Here is a 22,670-nt window from a genome sequence, read left to right as displayed (position 1 = left end):
GGAAATATTTCGATGGTCTATATTCACAGTTAAATAAGCCAAGGCTATTTCCGAAACTAAATCACGCTTTAAGACGTCTCTGCTCGTGAATATTGCACTGCGATATTTGAAAACTTCTTTTGTAAATTTGATCAAGGTAACTTCAAACAGAATTTTCGATTACATAACACACTGAATTAAAAATCCAAATTTTAGGTTACTAACAAATAAGACAAAGATATCGATAGCTATCGATAATGATGTCACTCAAGAGCTTATAGGCAGGATAATAGGAAACCACGTGATCAAAACCAACACCAAAACTCAATATTTGAAATGACCGATAGTAATTTAGCACTGGTTAATTTTAGGTCAAAGCAAAAATTTCTCGCGACCAGGATTTAATAAATGGACACAATAAAAATATAACTGTTTCAGTTGGTTTTATCTAGGTGCCGCGATCTAAGGAAATGTATTGAAAACAAATTAAATTTGCGTATTCGAGATATCAAACTGTATAGGACTTTCAGCATAATTATTCTGAAACTTCCATGTCCAAACTTTCCCAACAATTCTAATTTCTTAAAGTGGAGAAGATGCATCTGAACGGTGTTCATTTACACGCATCAGGTAAAAATGCAAAGTGGTGGTTTATACATGTTTATGCAGGGAAGTGAATGGGGATACGTTTGTATCCGCATTCAAACTGTGGAAGTACGTATGTTTTGCCACATACCAAAATGTGGAGTCTGGTAACAACCGTGGAGCTCCACGGTTGTAGATAACCTCAAAAAAGCGGTTTTTGTGCCATATAGAGGGTGGAGGTGCGTATGTTTTGCCACATACCAACTGTGGAGTCTGCTAAAACCGTGGTGCTCCACAGTTGGAGATAACCTCAAAAGTTGAGTTTTTGTGCCATAGAGGGGTTATACCACCTGCCATTTTATGAATTCATCTACCTCCAAGGTATGGTGGTTGCTGTCAGATTTGCGTAAAAAAATCTCCCCAGTTTGAATGTGGGTGTGCGAATCTCCCCAGTTGGAGTTCACACACATCTCCACACTTGAGGGGATGTTTTCATAATTGAAAGACCGGATTTTGTTGTTATACTTACGTATGGAAATGAATCTGTTGTTTCCTCATCTTCAAAAAGAACCTCAATCGTAAATAATTCATAATTGATATTATGGCTGTCAAAATCAATATCCATAAGGAAAAGTCCCTGTACAAAACACATCTGATAACGGAATTGTATATTCCCGTCTGGATATTCTGTAAATACTTTTTTCACATCTTGATCACCAAAGCTCTCCTTTTCAATAAATTGAAGATCATGAATATCTTCCATGCAGGACCCTGGTATAGAAATTAATAGTTTAAAATGTTAAAGAGAATACACAGTTAGTGTATAAATATCGAGAAGATCAACTCGAGCGGCCTGTTAATGAGCGACATACGCGGAACTTCGTTTGCGCCGACCAACGTTTTGACACGTAATCGATCAAATTACCGCGTCTGTTATTATGATTGTCAGATGATTACATTAGCAATCAGAACCCCACTTTACGTAGACCCTCCCTCGGGTCCGTGGAGAACGACTGGTAATGTAGATGACATAGCATTAAAAATCAACTCAATACACGGACCCTCCGTCTGTAGGCTTTGACTTCCAGCTCCCAAAACTGCTGGAAGTTCACTTTATAAATCTTTCTATAATCCATGTTTTACTAATTAACGTTTAAAGATTAAACAACGATATTGTATCCGACCAATCAACGCAGCTAAGGATAATGAAAAGGCAGCTAAATAATGCAAACATTTGCAAACCGCACGCGATAATGTACGCAATATGGACAATAGGCCTAAGTCCGAGTCGAGTGGTTGCCTTTTATTATTGCGCGTACCATGGGTCTATCAGACGCGTGCCACTTGAGCTCAATACCTCAGTTGTTGACAAGTGTCCCATCCGATCTTGCGTCACATCCCGCGGCATAGCTTTGTGCTACCATATTTGAATTGAAACTGGGCACTTTCGTAATTGACATCGGAATCACCGTGCTTCGTTGAACGAATATTTGAAAGTGAGATTCTAACAGATTGGACCAGTCTCGGAATCAGCGCTCAATGGACTTTCGCGTTCACTTATAATACGAATATTTCTATATTGCTGCATGGTTGACTGTGGTGGGTGTATTATGGCGTCGATTTGTGGATGAAAGGAATGGGTTTTCATTGAAGAAAATTAAAAGGGGGGGGAGTTTTTGTTTTTTTCATAGGGCATTACGTAATTATTTATTGTTACATTATCCAGAGATGGAACCGAACCGAGACTGGGGGCCAGTCTACACTTTACGCTGTGCACGCTCACAAAATGAAAACAAGTGCCGTTCTTCTTTGACAAAAACTGTAACTTTATAACAAATTGGATTATAATATTTAAAGATTACAATATTTGTTATGATAAGGATAATGAACAGCAATGCATCAGTCAACATAATCGTTACGTTGATAATAACTGTCTCATTATTGCATTTACCTCGCGAGCCCGCAAGATTCAAGAGCTAAATGCAATAACTCCATGGCAAGTGCGATTATCTTGACGAAAGGGCACTTGCACGAGCTCATTACGCATTATAATTCAGCAATTGTAATATTGTTTCTTTTTTATTGAACATCTAGGGGAAATATCTTAAATTAAAATGCTGCGAGTTCAGTGAACTGGTTAAAAGGCAAAGCTATAACCATATAGTACACACGTATAATTTGCGAGAGTACTGCATTCACGGATTTTCTATCGGCTGATTACGTAATTTAATTATTAGGTTTTCAATGCAATCGCCTCAATCCATTTTTCAATATACACATCAAATACAAATAAAGAAAGTCCGTAGTTATGTAACCACCCAACACCAAAACCTGATCTTGTTATGACAATGTGATTAATAAGGTCGTGTACAGAATCGTGTTAGCTCCAATTTGATACCAACTGATACTCTGAATTGACAAAGATTGTAAAAGTTGGTGCATTTCCGACAGTTGAAAATCAAAACGATGTACGCGGTCGAAATTGCTGAGCGTGGTCAAACTACACCAGGCACAAAAAGAAACTCGTCAGTTATATTCACCCTTGCTGTTCAATAACTTGATAATTTTGGATTATTCTGAAATATACATTTTGTTAATTGGACTTTGCTTTCTCATTTGACACCCTGTTCGTGAAAAACGAACAAGAATTGACCAAGATATGCGCCTCCATAAAGCCTCAAACCCCAAAATCAAAAGTTGCATTTTCAACGATTTTCAATGGGAACACATCGTTGTATTGCACACAAGTACCACGGGCCAATCAATTGAAACAAATTCAAAGTATAGACCTCTGGCAAGGCAACCGTTACTTAAAGTTTCACGGAATACCCTCACTTACGATCATTGGGTATACCGATCGCTTACGATCATTGGGTATACCGAACGGTTACCTTGGCAGAGGTCTATACTTTGAATTTGTTTCTATAGCTCACCTGTAATGGGTCTGAGCACTCTAAATTCCAAAGTTAGTCACTTGAAAAGTAAACTTGTTATATAATACGCCCCCACTATTTTTAGTGGTTGAGCACTCTCGACTACTTTTGGAGTAGAGACTGTTCTGGTTGGCTTGGTTTGTCATGTTTTCGACACCACAGAATGTATATACTTGTATAAACATTTCTGTAAATTTGAAATCATGACAAATTATTCGTCTGATGATCGGTATACCCAATGATCGTAAGTGAGGGTATTCCGTGAAACTTATAAGTAACGGTTGCCTTGCCAGAGGTCTATACTTTGAATTTGTTTCTATAGCTCACCTGTAATGGGTTTGAGCACTCTAAATTCCAAAGTTAGTCACTTGTAAAGTAAACTTGTTATATTTATTTATTTATGTTAAAATACAATTTACACATCAAAAATATAAATATATACACTCAACAAGGTTTTAAATACCAGCAGAAGCATAGAATTACACTACTTTTCCAAATTGAGTTTACTGAGGTGAACGGAATGGTGGAATATTGAAACATGTTTGTTTTACAGAAGGGTTCAGGAAAAGTTCTGCTGTGACGGAGATTGTACTTCATAGATCTCTGCTCTGGAAGTATAGGTGGCGGTGTCTTTCAGCGTTGAGGACCTGCTGGCCAAACGTCACGACCAGATCTTTCCTACGGTTGGCAAGACTGTTGATGCTAAGCTCACGAAGAGCAGAACCGTAGTCATTGCCGAGGTTAATTTTGGCAAGTACGTTTTTGGATCATTTCGATCTGGTGGCTTTGGTTTTTAGTAAGCACTGGATGCAAAATGCACAAGCATATTCCAAAATGGGTCTGACAAATGGCCAGCATATCCTTAACTGGAGCAACATGTTTAACGAAGAGCATAGAGCATGAATAAACGTTTACTAGCACGAGATATCATATTTTTAACTTGCATGTCCAACCCAGATTATTTCGAATTTCCAGACCAAGTAACTCATGTGATCGACAGCCTGAAGGACCTAACCACCTAGAGAAAGTTGTGGGAGTTTCGAGACAGAATATGCCCCGAAAACTGTGTATTTTTCACCTAATAGGACCTGAAATGTATTCTAATTCAGACTGAGCTGCACTTTTATGCAGAGGTTTTTAGGGGTCATTATTTATTCTATCATTTCATCCTGGTGAAGCCGTATTCAATTTATTGTTCGTGTTCCTGTCAACATGTCTATCAAAATACCATTCACGTGTTGAGTGCCTAGCTTGTATTAACATGAAGATTTAGTTAGTTTTGGGATCTTGCTCGATTGAGAACAACAATATACAACTAGCTTATAATAAGGTACAATATTGCCAACAACGCGGTTCAGGCGCCAAATTGCCACGGCTTTCCCAAAACATATGATTATTTAACTTTAAATACCAGTTTTGTTTGAAAATACGAGTTTATGTAGCAAGATACTACATCAACATGATAACGGTTTTATAACGTTAAACAGAGGACATCTGGGGCGGACTGGGAGGTCGATTGTTGATTCGCCAAGCCTTTGTGTTTTCACTGCTTTTAAGGCATGAGTACCACTGGGTTCAAATGAGGTTTTACTGCGAGGTCAAACAAATGTGGCTTGGATTTGTCAGTTTTGAGTTTAAGATCTTTTTCTCTTGTGGAAGAAATTTAATGAAGCAAGGGCGTAGGACCTTTAATACAGTATGCCGAGTAATGACTTACCTGGGGGTGCTTTCGTTGGAAGAGTAGGCATAGTAGTATCTGGAACTGAAAAACAAAACAACCACACCAGATAAACAATTACGTGAGTCTTTATGCTAGTGTAAATCTGTGAAACACAACATGAAAACAACTACAAGAATAACAATATCATTGCATGAGTGTACAGCATTATCTTAATTAGTTCAGACCGAATACCTTCAAAATGTTTCATCTGTCACGAATAATATACACGATAAAGCCACTTATATGTATGTGTGTATTGTAATCACAGCGGTAGGTAATGACTGGGCCGCCGAGTGCGAATATGTATTCGGAAGGTTCGTGTTTGTTTTACGATTTGATATTTCAAGAAAGAAAGACAAATATTTGGGTACATACTTTGTTATTGTTAATACAGTTCTTCTCCACATACCTACGTTACCATTCGGTTTGGTGATATACTAATGTTAAAATGTATTTTGGCGTTTTCAATGCGTTTTAGGCTTAACATGAAATTAACGCTGATATCTGGACATTCTCCTTTTAAAATTTATGTCTGATGATCGGCTATTGCAGCCAAAGGAATGCCGACAGGCTCAGGATAAATGTCGTATTCATCTGGGTGGGTCTCTTGACGATATGATTACTTTGAATTCATTGTAACAACATCAACATTTTTCTCAGAAAACAGGGTTCCAGGCCGAGTTTGGAAAAGCTTTAGTCTTCGGCGTCGTATCAATATCTCAAAAACAACAAAAAAGACTAGCTGTTTTGGATACGTTGGTTGACCTTTATTATGATTTATACAGCACTGTTATCAAACCTGTGCTGACGGTGATTGGCATCTGCATGCGGTATCTCTTTGTATGATACCCTACCATTCAGCAAGCAGGCTTATGGCCTTGATACAGATTTGATTTTAATAGAATGTTTGGAATTTTTGTGGTAGTTCCTGGAGACACCTTCTTAATACAGGTTTGACGATCATGTGACAAATCGAATCTGTGACGTCAATATTGATATCGATATCAATTAGGCTGTTCCAGTTCAATTACATACCCATTGGCCATTTGGCTGTTCCATTAATTTACATACTCCCTCTGAAGTAATGGCCCCAAAATAGCTGTTCCATTTAATTTACATACTCCCTCTGAAATGGCTGTTCCATTTAATTTACATAGTCCGTCTGGAATAGATTTCCCCTAATCAAATTGCATAGTGTGAACTTCAATCTATCAAATTGCATAGCTTTACTGTGAAAGAGAGAATTTTTTTACGTTTTTATTTTAATTTAACATTTTTTGTGTCAGTTTTGGTTTGGGTCCGAATCGACCTGCTTCCATGCTGAATAGCGGAAAACGACGAAAATTACGTACAAGGCAAAACGCAAACTTTTCTAGGCATTGTTGACATGGTGCCTTCGCGAAAGAAAGTTTCCTACTATAAAGACCTAACTTTTGAGATGGTTTTCTATGTTTGAAGGTGCAAAATTAACAATAAGGCGCCCGGTTATACCGCCGCGTTCAGCAAGTCATCATCATAAAATAAATAATAATAAATAAATGACGTCAGACGCGATAAAGTCTTTTAATATCTGTCTTTGATAATATCGAATGATAGAATTCGCCATCTTCGTCCTGTGAAAAAATTAAAGAATAAGCTAGAATAGAAGGCTGACGCTGCGCCAAAACACGTATGTAATTGTATAATTATTTAATGATAAATGAACTACCACTAAATGTTTCTGTCAGTACTGCAGTGCAAATAAACTTCTCATGCAATTCCATCTTTAACATTACATTCAAATAATAGTTAGATTGTAAATTGGAACTGACATCAATTTTTTTAGGAATATCTTGTTTAACTAAAATACTAAATGCATTCTGCAAAATGTGTTCTGACCAATATATTAAATATCTTTGTTACTTTTTTGTGTATTTCTTTCTTTCTTTCTTTCTTTCTTTCTTTCTTTCTTTCTTTCTTTCTTTCTTTCTTTCTTTCTTTCTTTCTTTCTTTCTTTCTTTCTTCCCCTTTATTTATTTGTTTATTTCCTGACTTATTTATTTATTTATCTGGTGGATTAGCAATTTGCATTATATCGGTTTATTATTGATTGTTGATAACTTGAACACTTGATCGATTGATAGCCATTTAACATATCACCAGTTCTATTTGAATATTATCGTACATGAGATACATCGAAAATAATAATTTCTCCTATTAAGCAATATCAAGGATTATTATCAAACTTCTCACAGCTAATAGTTGACTTTGTGGAAATGCACCGTGTTTCAAGGCTGGTAAAAAGTGCAATTTATCAACTGCTTATCTGAGCTAGTCCTTTTCTGATGGCTGTGTCTCTTACAGGCACACTCCTAATCTGTAACCCCTTAAGGTTTAACGGTTAGAATTTAATTGTGTGAAGTTCACGGGGTTCTAAGCTCTCAACCCCCCCCCCAAAAAAAACAAACCCAAAAACACCTTCACAATTAAAGTAATTTTAATATTAACCCATCCTCTATCCAAAAATATAAAATATAAAATGTTGAAGCTAAAAACAAATGGGTTGATTGTCTTGATGTGTTTGATGAAATTGAATGGAACTGTGTGCATAGTAGCAATTTTAAATGTACTATTGAAACCCAGTTACGATCTTTTTATTTTAAAGTTTTTCATAGGGCAATTTGTACAAATAATTTTCTTCACAGAATTGGTAGGGTGGATTCACCCAATTGTTACTTTTGTAATGAATTGCCCGAAACAATTTTGCATTTATTTTGTGAATGCAAGAATGTGTTTCCCATGTGGGATGAACTATGTTTTTATATCAACAGTGTCACTGGGGATTCTTTTACATTTTCTAAATTTGATAAAATGTTTGGTATCAGGGATACCTCAGAACATGACCTGTGTATTAATTTCCTTTTTCTGTGCCTTAAATTTTACATTCATAAGTGCAGATTTAAACAGACTAACCTTAGTTTCAATGCTTTTCTGAATATGGTCAAATTGAAGCAGAAAATTGAGTATAAAATTGCTGAAAGTAAAGGTAAACTGCGGCTCCATTTCAAAAAATGGACCATTGATCTTGAAGCATCTTAAATTGTGATCAAGATATGGTGTAAGATAGGTGTAACCAAGTAATGTGTGCACTTGTTTGACACAAGACTGGTGCTTGTGTTTTGTTTGTAAGAGTGAACGTTCTCTTTGTCCATCGTCTTTGTCTCTTTTGTGATTGTCCTTTGTACCTGTTCTTAAAATTTTTGACTATAATATTATGTTTTAATTCATGATCGTTGGGAACTGGTGGCCCATTGTGTATGTTTTTTTCTCCCTCCACCAGTTCCAAGAACAGGGAATAAAAACTTCAAAAAAAAAAAAAAAAAAAAAAAAAAAGAATAGACATGAACTTAGGGAAGGTTTTTTATTTTTTTGAAATTCGTCTCTTTTTTCGAAATATTGAAATTTTGTCACTCTATTAAGCTAAAAATTGCACATAATGGTGTATATTTTTGTTTTAAACAAATATTTTGAAAAAATGAGAAAACCTTCCCTAGACTTTAATGTACTCTAAACGATAGTGTAAACAGTTTACCTTTTGCTTGCATATTTTTGTAGTTATCTAGTCACAAAAATCATGCAATATTGTCAAAGGTGAACTCTGAGAAATCGACGTTTTAGTAAAAAAATGTCAAAATTATGCACAAAACGTCCTTATATTTTAAAACGGTAAGACTTTCACGCTTATACAAGCTGTATCAGGTGCATGGTCTAAATATGCATCTTTTTGCCCCAATCAATCTATAATGTCTGCTTTCAGTGCGCCAAAATTCAAAATAATCAACAAATCTTAAGGGCATTTTGACTGCAAATTTTTGTTTTGTTTACACCACATTTGCTCCTTGACCGCGTTGAACATACTCGCAGAGTTGCGCCTCGTCACGCGACGCGAATCGCGCGCGTAATCACAATATTTCGCATTCGCGCATTTCTGACTTATTATTTCCCGCCAGTTTACTAAGCTGTCTTGAGCCATGTGACTTTTTAGAGTTTAAAAGAGTGAAATAAATCAAGCAAAAATACGAGTAAATATTAGCAAGTTGTATTTTATCAGTTTCAAGTGAAAGAATACATCTTAGTGTTAATAAATATCAAGAAATCTCAAATTCGGGCGTGGGACGAATGTGTCTTCCATTACTCTGGCCTTCAAGGTGAAATAATGAAACGCACTTTTTAGTTCATTTTTTCCTCTTTTTAGCAAAACTGCCTTTTCCGCGTTTCTTCCAGAATCCGCGATTTTCGCGGAAAATCCGCAACACGGAGGACTTCTTTAGTCAAAGCCTTTATCAAAATGCATATAAGCTGAACGTGGACATTTTTACTACGGTAAATCACGCAATTCCAATTTATGATATATTTTAGATCGCCAATTTAAAATAGGCGCCATTTTAACCCCAAAAGTTGTCCGTCTTTGTTACCCTATTTTTTTTCTTGATAACACACGCTAATAAAACGTCTATCAAACTTACTACATCCTTCCAATTGTATGCGTAAAGTCGTGTCCTGTCCAATTGGGAGATGTGTTACTAGTATTAATACCAACAGTTTTACGTATTGGAAGCCTTCTCGGAAAAAATCCAGCATTCGTTGTGTTTCCTAAAATTTGATATAAAAATAATGTTAACGAGGAAGAGAGTACAGGTATTGAACAACTTTAAATTCAGCGTATTATTATTGTAGGTTTTACTCGAGGTCTTGCTGTGCATGAAGATTTTTCGCAGGTTCTGGCATTTATTTTAGGGAACAAACCAAAAGATCGATGACGTCCTTTAAACGTAACTGGTTTCGTTTCTCAGCCGACCCCCTCCCTCCCTGCCAGAAATGTAATAATACAATGTTGAAAATTTTGACATAATAATAATAATGACACATTTTTTCAGACCGATGTTTTTGGACAAACGTAATCGAGTATTTTTACCCCCTCCCCCCTAAACGAAACCAGTTACGTTTATAGGACGTCATCGATTTTTTGCTTTGTTTCCTTATGGCCCTTGTAATGCTGTTGTTTGTCCATTTCAAGATCAGTGCCTTCAATACCGTACTTCAAACGATCAACTTTGACCGATGTTTTAACTGCTTTTTTCGGACTTTTTGACCCGCTCCATCCCTACCGAAAGGACTTTTGTTTATAGAATTTCATCGAACTTTCGGGTTGTTCCCTAAAGTGCTGTGAACTGTATAGACCCATTCCATGTCAACTCCAGGGATGTGCACCGCAGCAACTCTTCAATTTTTTCTTTTTCTGTGTGGTGGTAGATATTGATGAGAAAGTAAAATCCCGAAAATTTGAGCTTCATACTCCATTTCGTTTTCCCGTGGCATCAATTTGAAATTTAGGGGTCAGCATAAAAATGTGTTGTAACGCGAAAGACGACGTTTGGAGGTCCATAAATGTATAAAGGGAACCCTTTGTAACTTTGAAAAGTATGTATCCTGGGATACTTATTTGTGTAGAATTCAAATCTGGCATCAGAAAACTTGTAACTCCTTTACTTTAAAAGATATAGGGCCCTCAAAATGCAACTTCGTCCATCCAGGACCAACTTTGGGGGTCAGAACTCCAAAAGTAAAAATAATTTTAATGTCCATTTTTTTTTTAGTCAGAGCCCTTTGGTAGGACATTACTCTTATCCAATATTGAGCCTATTAGAATACTTTTAGCTGAGATATTACCCATGCAAAACCCCAATCGTACATTTTTTGTACATTTTGACCCCCCTGAAAACCAATGTCAGACAATTTGATCCACCATCAACTTCAGGTATGTTGAAAATATGTCCTTGGACAACATTTCTGAGAGATATTGGCTTGGGGTCTCGATGGCTTCAACACATTAGTCAGGTTTGCATTCTCCATAGAGTTGTACATATTTTTGATTTCGCATGTATAATGACTTTTGTACAAGTCTATGGAGAATGCAAACCTAACTAAAGTGTTGAAGCCATCGAGACCCCAAGCCAATATCTCTCAGATGCCTTTTTCAATGCCTCTTACCGTTTGTACTATTTCGTGATGTATATTGTTAGCACAGGTCACATATGCAGACCATTTATCATTACCATTTGGTGTGCCACCAGTATAAGTTTGTAATAATAAATTCATCACATTGCCAGGTTTGTTGAACACAAAAACAACTTCATCTCCGCTTTTAAGTGTGCATCCCTTTGTTTCATCAACTGGAACACCATTTACTTTCTGGCTCTGAATGACATCGGTCAAAATATCTTTACAGTATTCTGTTAAATAAAGAACAACAATGACACACAAGTTTATACAATATAGTAGAGAGGCCACATCGGTCTCTAGTTAATTTTTTCGTGCAACATTTTTGGACAAAGGTGCATTGAGCATGGGTCAAAATTCAAAATTGTTTCGATTTTTTAAAAACGTTTTGCAAAATATCCCCCATATTACAAGGATTCAGAAAATATATAGTTTGACCTACCTACGATGAATCAGTCTGGAGTTATTGGTGAAAATGGGCTCCATATTGGTCAAGCACAGAGAAGTTCAACAAATTTTATGAGAATGGGCTTGAAATATAATATGTACTGTTATTATCATTCAGAAAAGAAATAGTCTGAACTTTCTACGATGTTTTGTTACTATGGTATCACATCAAAAGGAGTTACTGCCCATTGAGTCCAATTAAGGTTGACGTATTTTCCCATGTTACCTAGGTAACGAAATGTCGTACATAGTGAAAACTATTTTTTTAAAAATAATTATAAGCAAACATTTTGAGACCATTTTTAAAAATCAAAATCGGATACACTTTATGTGTCTGACCCCTATGGAGCCCAAATTTCAACCTTTGACTTTTTTGCTAATAACTCCAGACTGATTTGTCGTAGGTAGGTCAAACTATATATTTTCTGAATCCTTGTGACCTGTTGAATATTTTGGCATAACTTTTAACCAGGTCAGAGCAATTTCGAGTTTTGATCCCTGTGTAACTTTTGACCTCATGTTTCTTTTATTTCTCAAGAATGCCCAAATAGACACCTGTAATTTTTGACTTTTCAGCATGTTAGGCATCAAGAAAATGTTAGTCATACGCAACTTTACACTAAAGGAAGAAGAACAAAAGGCATCTACTCGACTATATAGCTGTCTTGACATTTTTGGTAAAAAGAAGGTAAAAAAATCACAAAAACTGCATTTTTCAACTCTAATATCTCAACCCACAACACTTTTTCAGAAATGCCAACCGGGTAAAATGAAAAGATCAGAGTGTGTAGATACATTTTAACACCATAAAAAGCTTTGTTCAAAAATGTTGGACGAAAACTTCAAAATCACTCTGTGGCCTCTCTAAATCTTAATTTATAGGATTTCTTATTGTGGCCTTTCTGCTATTGGCCTATGTATTTACATGTATAAAATTGGAAAAATCCAAAAAATATGTATTTCATGCTGAAATGGTCTGTTTTTCTAGAAGGCATAAGTCAAACACCATGTGTCATAGAAATAAGTAACTGTGAAAATTCAAATATCCAACTCAATACAATGATTTATATTTCGTGCCAAATCTGTTTGTTCACGAAATACGGAACATATCTACGGTCTGGTGCCGTATTCCATGAAGCCAAAGGAACTAAAGGATAAGATGGAATATTTCTGTTCACATATTTAAGATGTTCATAATTATGTTCTCTATTATTCAGAGCAGAAATTAAGGTTACAGTCAACTTATGGCTACTTTTAGATTTGACATTTTTGGGTAAAGATTGGAAAAAAAGTTGCAAAAACGCATTTTTAACCAAAATATCTCAGTTCACGTCACTTTTTTAGAAATGCCAGTCGGGTTAATCAGAAAGATGAGACTCTTATGGTTAATTTTAACCCGGCTGACACCTTTGTCCAAAAATGTAGCACGGGACCCTACCATGCCTACGTAGCCAGAAATTGGCCTCTCTACTAATATCTAGATCCATGTTTATCATGTTTATTAGTAGAGAGTTTGCGAAATGCGGTTCAAAAGCACAAACTTTAACTTCTTCAACAAGGTTTATAGAGGACTAGCGTCTTACGTATTATGCAATTTACAAATGTATCACCACCCTCCGAGGTTTTTTATTAAAAACAATTTTACCAAGACCCTAATTTATGAGCGACCGATCAGTCTTTTAATTTAATTAATTTTAATACTGTACTCCCTTTAGCTTACATCCCTCTTCCCCCTCGGTTTTAGTACTTCTTTCCCATCAACTGTTAACAAATATATATGAATGTGAAAACACTAAATGTACAATTTTTGCCAACTCATAGCACCCATGCACTCTTCTCGTTCATTTTAATTTTCCCGTGTTATTTCTTCCCGCTTTCTCTACTCAATTTTCATTTGATTATGGCATGGGTTATGGCGCAATTAATGCAGACCATCGCGTAAACACGCGTAAAAAAAACAAATGCAACCCGCGGTCATTGCGTAAATGCACGCGTAAATAACGATACTTAAATAAACGCGATAGCTTAGTAACTGTACTTGGTAATTTTTGATATTTTAGACTGTAATTGCTCATTTTTAGACTTAAATCACTAAATCACTACGATTTTTAAAAACGAGTTGAATATGCAGCATAACTCGGTGTATGATTAGCATCGAAAAATACAAGTTGCAAAACCGTTCGAGTTTTCAACGAAAAGTTGTCCAACTCGGTAATTTGTTATAGATTATGTATTGAAAACCACTCTGCCATTAAAGCCTCTAGAAGTCGAAGAGGAGGTAAAACTCTACAGTAAGCAGTAAATCATAAACGAAAATACGTCAGTTTAAGAACAATAGTTTCCATAATTCCTCATTGACTGCGAAATCACCTTTTATGTATTGGAAATCTAATTTGGTTTGGGTAAAGTAAATACCACATGATGTGATTCAATAAGGTTAAAACGTCAAACTTGGTATATACTTTTGTGTGTGATCGTAAAAAATCGCGTTCTGCTGAAAACTTCAACGGCATGGGGTTAAGTTCCCGTATAAATTGTTTATGTTTCACTGGAGCGAGCAGTGTAGCATACTTCAGCAGAATCCTAGGGCAGGAACAGCTCCCCCCGTCGGACCTTTTGGCCTCCTTCTAGAGCTTCCCCCTGCTGGTTGCTGGCCGCCGTGATATTTTACGTTTTTAGACCTTTTTTTGTCCATTTTGTTAATAATGTTTCCCCTTGAAAGGCGTCTTCCTCCATGACATCTGAAAGAAAAAACCCTGATAACGGCACTGGGATGGTTAAACTGGAATGCGAATGGGGTATTATAGGAGGGGTAAAATTTGAGAGAGCAAGGATAGATGTTGGGGAGAGGGAGGGGAGAACATAGAGAAGGGAGTGGAGGGGAAACAGGAGGGGAAGGGGAAAGATAAATTGAGAAGGAGGGGAAAGAAATAAAGAATTGGTGTTTCATTACGCTTTAGAAAGGACACCGGTTCAAATCCTTTGTTTGGAGCCAATCAATAAAAGTACGCAGGGCCTCTATACGCTATCGAAGTGATGATGTAACATGACTAATTACCACAAAAATGGAGGAACATAATTTTTGAATATTGTATTTGATTAGAGCGCTGCCATATTGGAAAATGTTACTAATCAATATTCATGAGAAAGTACCTTCAATGAACTACGCCCTGAAACCGAGGAATATTGTTATTTCACTCCAGAAAATTGATTTCAATTCTATTCAAATTCAATTCTTTCTACACCTGGAGTCTTCCTGTTCAATTCCAATTCAATCCACCTTGGTTTAGAATTAATTCAATTCGATTCCAATTCAATTTTTCAATTTCAAAATCATTTCATTTCAATGCCAATTCAATGCAGTGAAATTAACAGCTAATCAATTTCAATTCAATTCTGAGCATTCGTTTCAATTCCAATTCAATTCCAATTCAATACAGTTGCAGTTTGTGTTAATTGACCAAAGGTACACTGCAAAAACTGTGTCTAAAGATTGAACACTTTTTTGTCCTCGATTTGTAAACACATGTAAAACCTAAACACAAACGTCAAAACATCAAGTGTTTAATATTTAAACACAAGGCATCAAATTACTAAACATGTTTAGCATTTAGACATGTTTACAAATCGAGGACAAGATGTCAAAAATCAAGGTTTTGATACTATTAGATAGCCACTACTAGTCTCCTGCTCCTCGTAAGATTTTACACCCAAAATACTTGTAATTTTGAAAAAGTGTGAAAAAAGCTGTCAAAGATATAAGCATTTTCTTTAATGGTTTTCTCACAATTTGTTCAAATGTATAATGACTTTTGAGCATAAAAATTAGGAGCTTGAGACAAATACGAGCTTTATGATTAGTGCCAAAAGTTTGAGATCTTTTGCAAGTTGGGGGGGGGGGGGTCTCATACTCACATTGTCGATAATATCAAGCCATTTAAAACATTGGAAATGCTAAGAATCAATTTGCATCATATTAGAAGTGTCTTTATGAACATAGAACCTGTTATTTTCCACATGACAAAAGAGACAGTAGATATTCTTCTAAAGAAAGATTAAGAAAACTTTCCAAAACGACTTTATATCATAATTATTTGAAATTTATATCCATATTGTTTCATATCAATACAAACATTGTTCTTTCCTGTCAAAAATGACACCAAATTTGTGACCATAACTTATTCCATGGTTGAGAAAGACAAAGAGGTCTCAAACAAAATGTGCAAAATCTGCCATTATCTGCGCCATTTGCATCAGTAAACATGAATAAGGAATATCACACTGTTTCATTAAAAACGGTTTCAAAGTGCTGCCAGTCTACCCGTCTTCTGCAGCTGTTGTTTTTCTTGGACGGCCTGGGTCTGTCTTTGACATCTCCGGTCTGACGAAACTTGGCTTTTACCTTGAAGATCATACTGCGGAAAATCCAAATGTTGCCGCACTTTGATTCTGTCTGAGGTATGCCAGCCTCAGGCTGACCAATAGCTCGAGCCTTATCCAGATCTGATAATCGAACCATGGTTGATTAGAATTTTCTTGCAAATGACCACTATGAAGAAGTGACGAGCAAGAGAGATTGACTTGCGTTGATTTATTTGAATCCACATGTATATAGAACCATCCTAGCACTTTTTATTCAACATGATGTACGGCAAACAAACAACATTCACTCGTTCATTTATTCAAAGCAATAAGATGATCGCAGACAATGCTCAGTTTGACACATTTTCTTTGAGACCTCTCAGTCTTTCAAAGAAACTTACTTTGCCGTGGAATAGTTATCGTCACAAATGAGGTGTCATTGTTAACAGGAAAGAACAATGGTTGCACTGATATGACACAATATGTAGATACATTTCTTAAATTTCTGATATACAGCCGTTTTGGAAAGTTTCCAAACTTTTTTGAGGAGTTTATTACTGGACACAACGTTATGACCGGTCTTAACCCAGCTCGGCTTCGGCAATAAATCGTCGGATATAAGGCACATTATGTCCGATAGAGTTATTTCCGAAGCTCGTTCCCACTTCCACTTATATCCGATACAATTATCGACGAAATTTAGGTTTTATGTCCGACCGTGTGTGAACACGCCTACAAATGTATACCTAGTTTCAAAATAATACGATACGTAGATTAGCGCTGGTTCCCGACATAACACTTGTTGAGACATATAGCGAGTTCATTCATGTTTATTCAAACAAAGCACCGAAGGTAGAGTCTTTTGTCTTGAAGTAGGACTAATAACCTACTTGATGAAACAAAAGGGAGACATTAGTGACGCAGTTGCTTACAAGTTCTTACACATGAACTTCTTTTGATCTGTTTTAAATTCACTTCATTTTGGAAAGCTTACTATCAACGGATTTCGTTAAAATTTTGGATATGTGTTGCTAACACATTAAGGAAATAATGTTGATATGTAAAATTGGAAAAAGTGGTTCCTGATTTCTTTTATGACTTCGTGAAATTGGTGCTCTACAACTATCAAAAAACGAACTGGTTAAAATGCTTCTATTTTCAATGTTGAGCTATATTTTGTATTTTTAACTTGCGACATTATTTCACTTAAACTTAATTAAGCCACAGGTAACGGTTTACCACAACCACACTACAGCAATGTTGAAAAAGATTGCATTTCTTGTCACCTATACCACCATATTAGGTAGTTTTCCGTAAGCTTCACTTTTGTGATTTTGGTAACTATTTTATATTCATTAGTCCAATCCATCTCAACTAGGCAATTTAAATTGTACTCACCATTTACATCCCAAGGTATTTTAGTATATCCACCTCACACATTTCCATTATATATCCAGTAACAGACAAAATATCAAAATTGATGCCTCATTATGATATTACAGACCATGCAGACTATCACATGTATTCAAAATGGATGCCTAAATTTGACCTGAACCAAGTGACCTATAACCTGACCTATGATGACCTCTATAGCCTTTTTAAATCTCTTTTCCCAACAACACATTATAGAAGATACATACATGGTGGTGTATTAAATTGGCTATGCATCCACATGTGGAAGAGCTTATTTAATTTATTCAGTGTTATTTAGCATGCATCATTGAGTACATTTCTATAGATAGTATAATAAAGGATTTATTGTATTCTATTCATGTACTCTACTTGAACATGTTGAATAGAATAAGTTATGGCTTGTTATGAAACACACATCTGAGTTACTAGGATACAGTAAACAAAAAAAATATATAGGGCTAAAATGATTTACTAAAATGGTTTAAAAGCACTTTGTATGTAGAGATATTTGATAAGTTCAGGACATGAGGTGATGAACATATTTATGTACTTCATAAATTTGCAACAAAAAAAAGAAGAGGGGTACTGATGAAAATCAGGTATTATACCCCCTTAAGCGACGACAACGCTGTTGGTGCAGTAAACATTCAGACGTTCCCGTTGAAGTTAAGTTGAGCAAGAAATTCAATCGATATTTGTGAAGTTGCCGTTGCGGTTGAAGTACATTTTCAAACTTCATTTCACAAACTCTCTAGTGTCTATTATTATACTTCCAAGGGAAGTAAGTTTCCGTTTTCTTTCTTTTACATTTTTTATGCTTTCTTGGTCAAAACAATGGACTAACATTTTTGGAAACGGTCCACTTTTGGGGAATAGAGTCCACTTTCAAAATCCGCCACACCCAAATAAATCCTAGCTACGCCCCTGGTAGAACTTATCAAGTGTTAGTATAATAACAATGGATGTACGGATGCATGTTTGTAGTTAGTTTTTTAAAAGCTCAAAGAACACTAAAAACGTCATGGTCTTGATTTTGTTTAATTGTCTAGAGATCTAACATACCTGGTGTTGATGATGGTAGTGCTGTAGGTAACGGCGATGTGTCTGCATATTATGACAAAAGAAAAGCAAGGAATGAGTCAAATGCGCTACAACCGTTATTTTTAACAAGAAATGCTCAAGATTATCTTTATGGTGTTCACCGGTACCATGTCCATTAACCACTACAGAGTACTAGTTGAAATATATTAAGAAAATAGACAGTAGACGACTACAAATTCAACAGTCAGACGGACCTTTCAAGTGCGGTAGAGGAGGTTTTCCTTGACCTTATATAATATGGTGAGTTTGAACCAAGGCAGTTAAGCGAATACCCTGGTGCCGTGTGTCATTACCGCTCATGCACTTATCAACCACACGATAAAAAGATTCGGGAAGCACCGTAAGAAAACTTGGCAAGTGGTGGCAAGAAAGTGTCGCACCACGGACGTCGAAGTTCACTTTTCAAAGGGCGAACTGTTGTTACGAAAATCAAAACGACTGGTAAACAGGTCTACTATATGCCCTCAAAAGGTCAAATCTTCTCATTTCGTCTGTGAAAAATAAAATGACGAAATTGCAACAGTGACTGTCACCCTTACGAGTGAAAATACAGATTATTTAGCCAGTGTCGACATGGGGTCATCGGTTTGAATATTTTCCTAACATATTGGACTAACTCCACAGCTATATGGTTTTTCACAATATAATAGTAATAGAAAGAAAACTGATATTGTTCGTCATTTTTCGGCACAAAAATGTTTGGCAAAAAATGACGTCACGGACATAAACAACAATCTCCTAATTAACATATGGTCACCATTCCTCCAGCTAGGTCGTCCTGTGATTGGTCCTTTAGTTATCTAGTTATTATTCTATATCGCTGGTTTGAACATACTTACCACATCCGAACAGTTCAAGACGATAACAATCCTCAGATCCCGGTGTCATCGATCTCGAATCAACATCTTTTTGTAAGAATATTGTTTCTATAGAAGTTAATGTTTCAGTTAATGAGTTAACCCTCTGCGTAATATTAGCCCATGGCTGTATTGAAAATGAAAAAATATCCATGATAATAACCAGGCGTGCAGTGACAGCATAGTTGAAATGCAACAATGTAATATATATCGACTGCACAGTGCCAGTGCCAGAAGTGGGTAAGTGCAATTGCTGCCCTGTGAATATTTGCCAACCACTAACTATATTGTTTCTTTTCCTATTTGCCCCCTTTTCTTTGATGATGTTTCAAACGCATTTCCCTAACTGAACGCATCAAAATGTCCTCAGATATAAGTTTCAATTAAAATACATTGGGTAAATTGTGAACAACGTTACTTATTAAATTACATGTCTATATATTCTATGGTGAGAGTTAACTATAGCTTCAAACGTTTTTTATACGACACAAACATAATAAAACAGATGGCGATATCCCTGCACTAAAATGTCTGGACGAAACCTGAGAGTACTAAATTAAGAGAGGCGCTACTTCGATCGCTAAAATGAGGACAGCGTGAGCTGGGTACTTGCTTAAGAGTCTGAGCGACAAAGGTGATTGTGAATATGTAATGATATGAATGAGCTATAATGTGACGTAGCTACGAAAAGGATGATTGACAGCGCCGTATATGGTTCATTGGGCGGAGCCATTATGCCCATATTAGGCTGTTGTTGTGCAGACGTCACGCTCTGCGAACGGTACAAAAAGGTGACTGATAGATCTATTACGGATTGGCAGCAGACAGATTGCGCTGTCCTCTGACCCTGACTCTGACGCGATTACGGCATAACCAACTAAAAATTAAAAAGCATACACCTGCTAGTAAGGCACTGTGATGATAAACAAACAGTTTCCAGACAGAAAGGGTGGGATAAAGTGTAGATTACCTTATTATTATTAAATGAAATGATGTACTTTATCTAACATTGGGTTAGCTCTTATAATTCGCTTATTGTGTTGACAACGTGGTTTTCAAGTATTGACTTATATAAATATATAATAAAATATCATCATGATTTACCAATGGTCCAATCTGAATGAAAACATCGTTAGCCCTCTGACAGGTCAGAGTGAAAGTTCTGTCATTGATGGTAGAGTTCGGATAACCTGCGTTCATGTCTAATAAATTTAAATCCATTAAATCGAAAGGCGGTTCGAAGTAAATAATAACAATCCCTTGTTCGTAATATTGCAAGCAAAACTCGCCGTCTGGTTTATCTTGAAATTCGCCGTCCACAGTCAAAGACGGAAGAGGATCGGTCATCTGTTTTAAACAACTCTCTACATAACAAAATATAGTGAATGTCAAGGAGAGATAATTAATAAAAAGTAAGAATGCCAAGAAGCCATTATTAAGATAGTATAATTGAAGACAAAGATAAAAAGAATACTTTGCGTCTGACGTCACTGTCAATCAAATTCTCTACGATCCTTGATTGGTTAATAGCGCGTACAAGGAAGGTCGATTTATTTGGTGCCGATATGAGAAAAGGAATAGCAGTGAATGACGAAAAAGTACGTACTTTTACCAGGCAAAAGGCAACTTTTCTAGGCATTGTTGACATGGTGCTTTCGCGAAAGAAACTTTTGAGTTGGTTTGTATTTTTGAAGGTGCAACATTAACAATAAGGCGCCCGGTTTTATCGCCGTGTTCAGCAACTCATGTCATCACGACACTTGTAAACAAACCGTGCTCGCATTTGATTGACAGGTGACGTCAGACGCAAACTAGACTTTTTATCTCTGTCTTTCATTATAGGGCAGTTACATAATAGACCCGTGTATGTCAAAGATGTTTAATTAATCATGCCGGATGTCTAAACATACCGCCCTCAAAATGTCTTAAAAAATTGAATTTTTAGTTGATGAATTCAAATGCAAATATAAAAAATATACATCCAAATTTTGAATTTTTGTTGGTGTCATTAGAGTGACCCATCATGTGGCTGTGGGAAACAAATTAGAATATCTTAGGGCGGTGGTTTCTATATGGTATTTAATCAATATCACAAAGCTGAAAATATTGTAATATTAATGAAATACGTGATTATTTCAACTACATACTTTATTTAGAGCTGGTTATTAAGTTGAGTAAGGTTTTAATGGATAACAAAAGCAAAATGTTACTAAAATGTAAGTGTTTCTAGATTTTATTCTAAAATAAGAAAAACCTAAAATACTTGGTCAAACACTCAGGAATTTATGAACAGATTCAAACAAAAGTAAGAAATAAACAATTATTTGGTAAGCAGCACTCCCTTAGGATTTAAATCATGATCATACAACATTACTTAGCATCAACATATAAATATGAGTTATTATAGACCTAGCAATTCAGTTTTTTTATTAGTGCATAATCATGACGACACTTTGCATGTTACCGTTCTTTTCGACGCCTAATTGTACTACATGGTGTCGCCCGGGATAAAGTGAAACATTTAAATATGACTTCAGATATTTAGGTTGAAAAACGTACTTTTTATGTAATATTTACCACAATTTTTACCCAAAAATGTCATTATTACAGAGGAAATAACTTCTTCAAGGATCCTCCTCAGTAAATTTTAATCTTCTCCGTTACGTAGCTGTGGGTTTGCCAATATACTGTGCACATAAGTACATGCTGTGACACTAAGGACGAACCTTCTTTATACTTTTATGAAAATTCCATCTTTGCCGGCATTTCAAATAATGAAACTCGCCAAAACTGCCGCCAAAGAAAGAATAGTTTAAGGTCACCAAAGCGTAATGAATCCTTTATTCCATACAAACTTTTGCTTCGTAATATCATAAATAATCGACTATTTAGTAGAATTAAGAACAGGACACAACAAATATACTGCATATCATTTTCCAAATAACTTTGTGCTGAACGGTTAGTAATTTTACAGGTTTTCAAAATAGGTAGTTTTGTCCAAACTTGGAATTCACCATTTTTACGCAATAGCATGTAACTTCTATTAGAAACGTCCAATTTCTAAAATATAAAATTCCTAAGAAAGCTGAATATATGTTAATTTTAGAATTTAAAACAATACTACCGATAGTAATGCCCTTCATACCTAAAAAATACAACTTTTCGGGTATAAATCATTCTGGGACACCCTGTAGCTGAGGACAGGCAAGTGTCAAAATGATATTCTAGCTTACA

At 35.9% G+C, this 22,670-nt stretch overlaps 1 protein-coding gene across 2 annotated transcripts in view; it reads right to left on the bottom strand.

The window, feature by feature from the left end:
• The window catches only part of LOC140150921 (uncharacterized), a 149,158-nt gene that overhangs the window by 46,418 nt on the left and 80,070 nt on the right, over nucleotides 1–22,670 (bottom strand). For both annotated transcript variants that reach the window (XM_072173074.1, XM_072173075.1), the window contains exons 22-28: nucleotides 20,541–20,800; nucleotides 19,419–19,563; nucleotides 18,541–18,582; nucleotides 11,248–11,489; nucleotides 9,723–9,849; nucleotides 5,215–5,259; nucleotides 1,094–1,335 (exon numbers count right to left, since the gene is read on the bottom strand). In XM_072173074.1, coding sequence (XP_072029175.1) covers nucleotides 1,094–1,335; nucleotides 5,215–5,259; nucleotides 9,723–9,849; nucleotides 11,248–11,489; nucleotides 18,541–18,582; nucleotides 19,419–19,563; nucleotides 20,541–20,800 — 1,103 coding nt within the window. The remainder of the gene's footprint in view (nucleotides 1–1,093; nucleotides 1,336–5,214; nucleotides 5,260–9,722; nucleotides 9,850–11,247; nucleotides 11,490–18,540; nucleotides 18,583–19,418; nucleotides 19,564–20,540; nucleotides 20,801–22,670) is intronic.

Source organism: Amphiura filiformis, chromosome 4 (genome assembly GCF_039555335.1).
Source record: "Amphiura filiformis chromosome 4, Afil_fr2py, whole genome shotgun sequence".
NCBI lineage: Eukaryota > Metazoa > Echinodermata > Ophiuroidea > Amphilepidida > Amphiuridae > Amphiura > Amphiura filiformis.
This window is presented reverse-complemented; position numbering and strand designations above follow the sequence as displayed.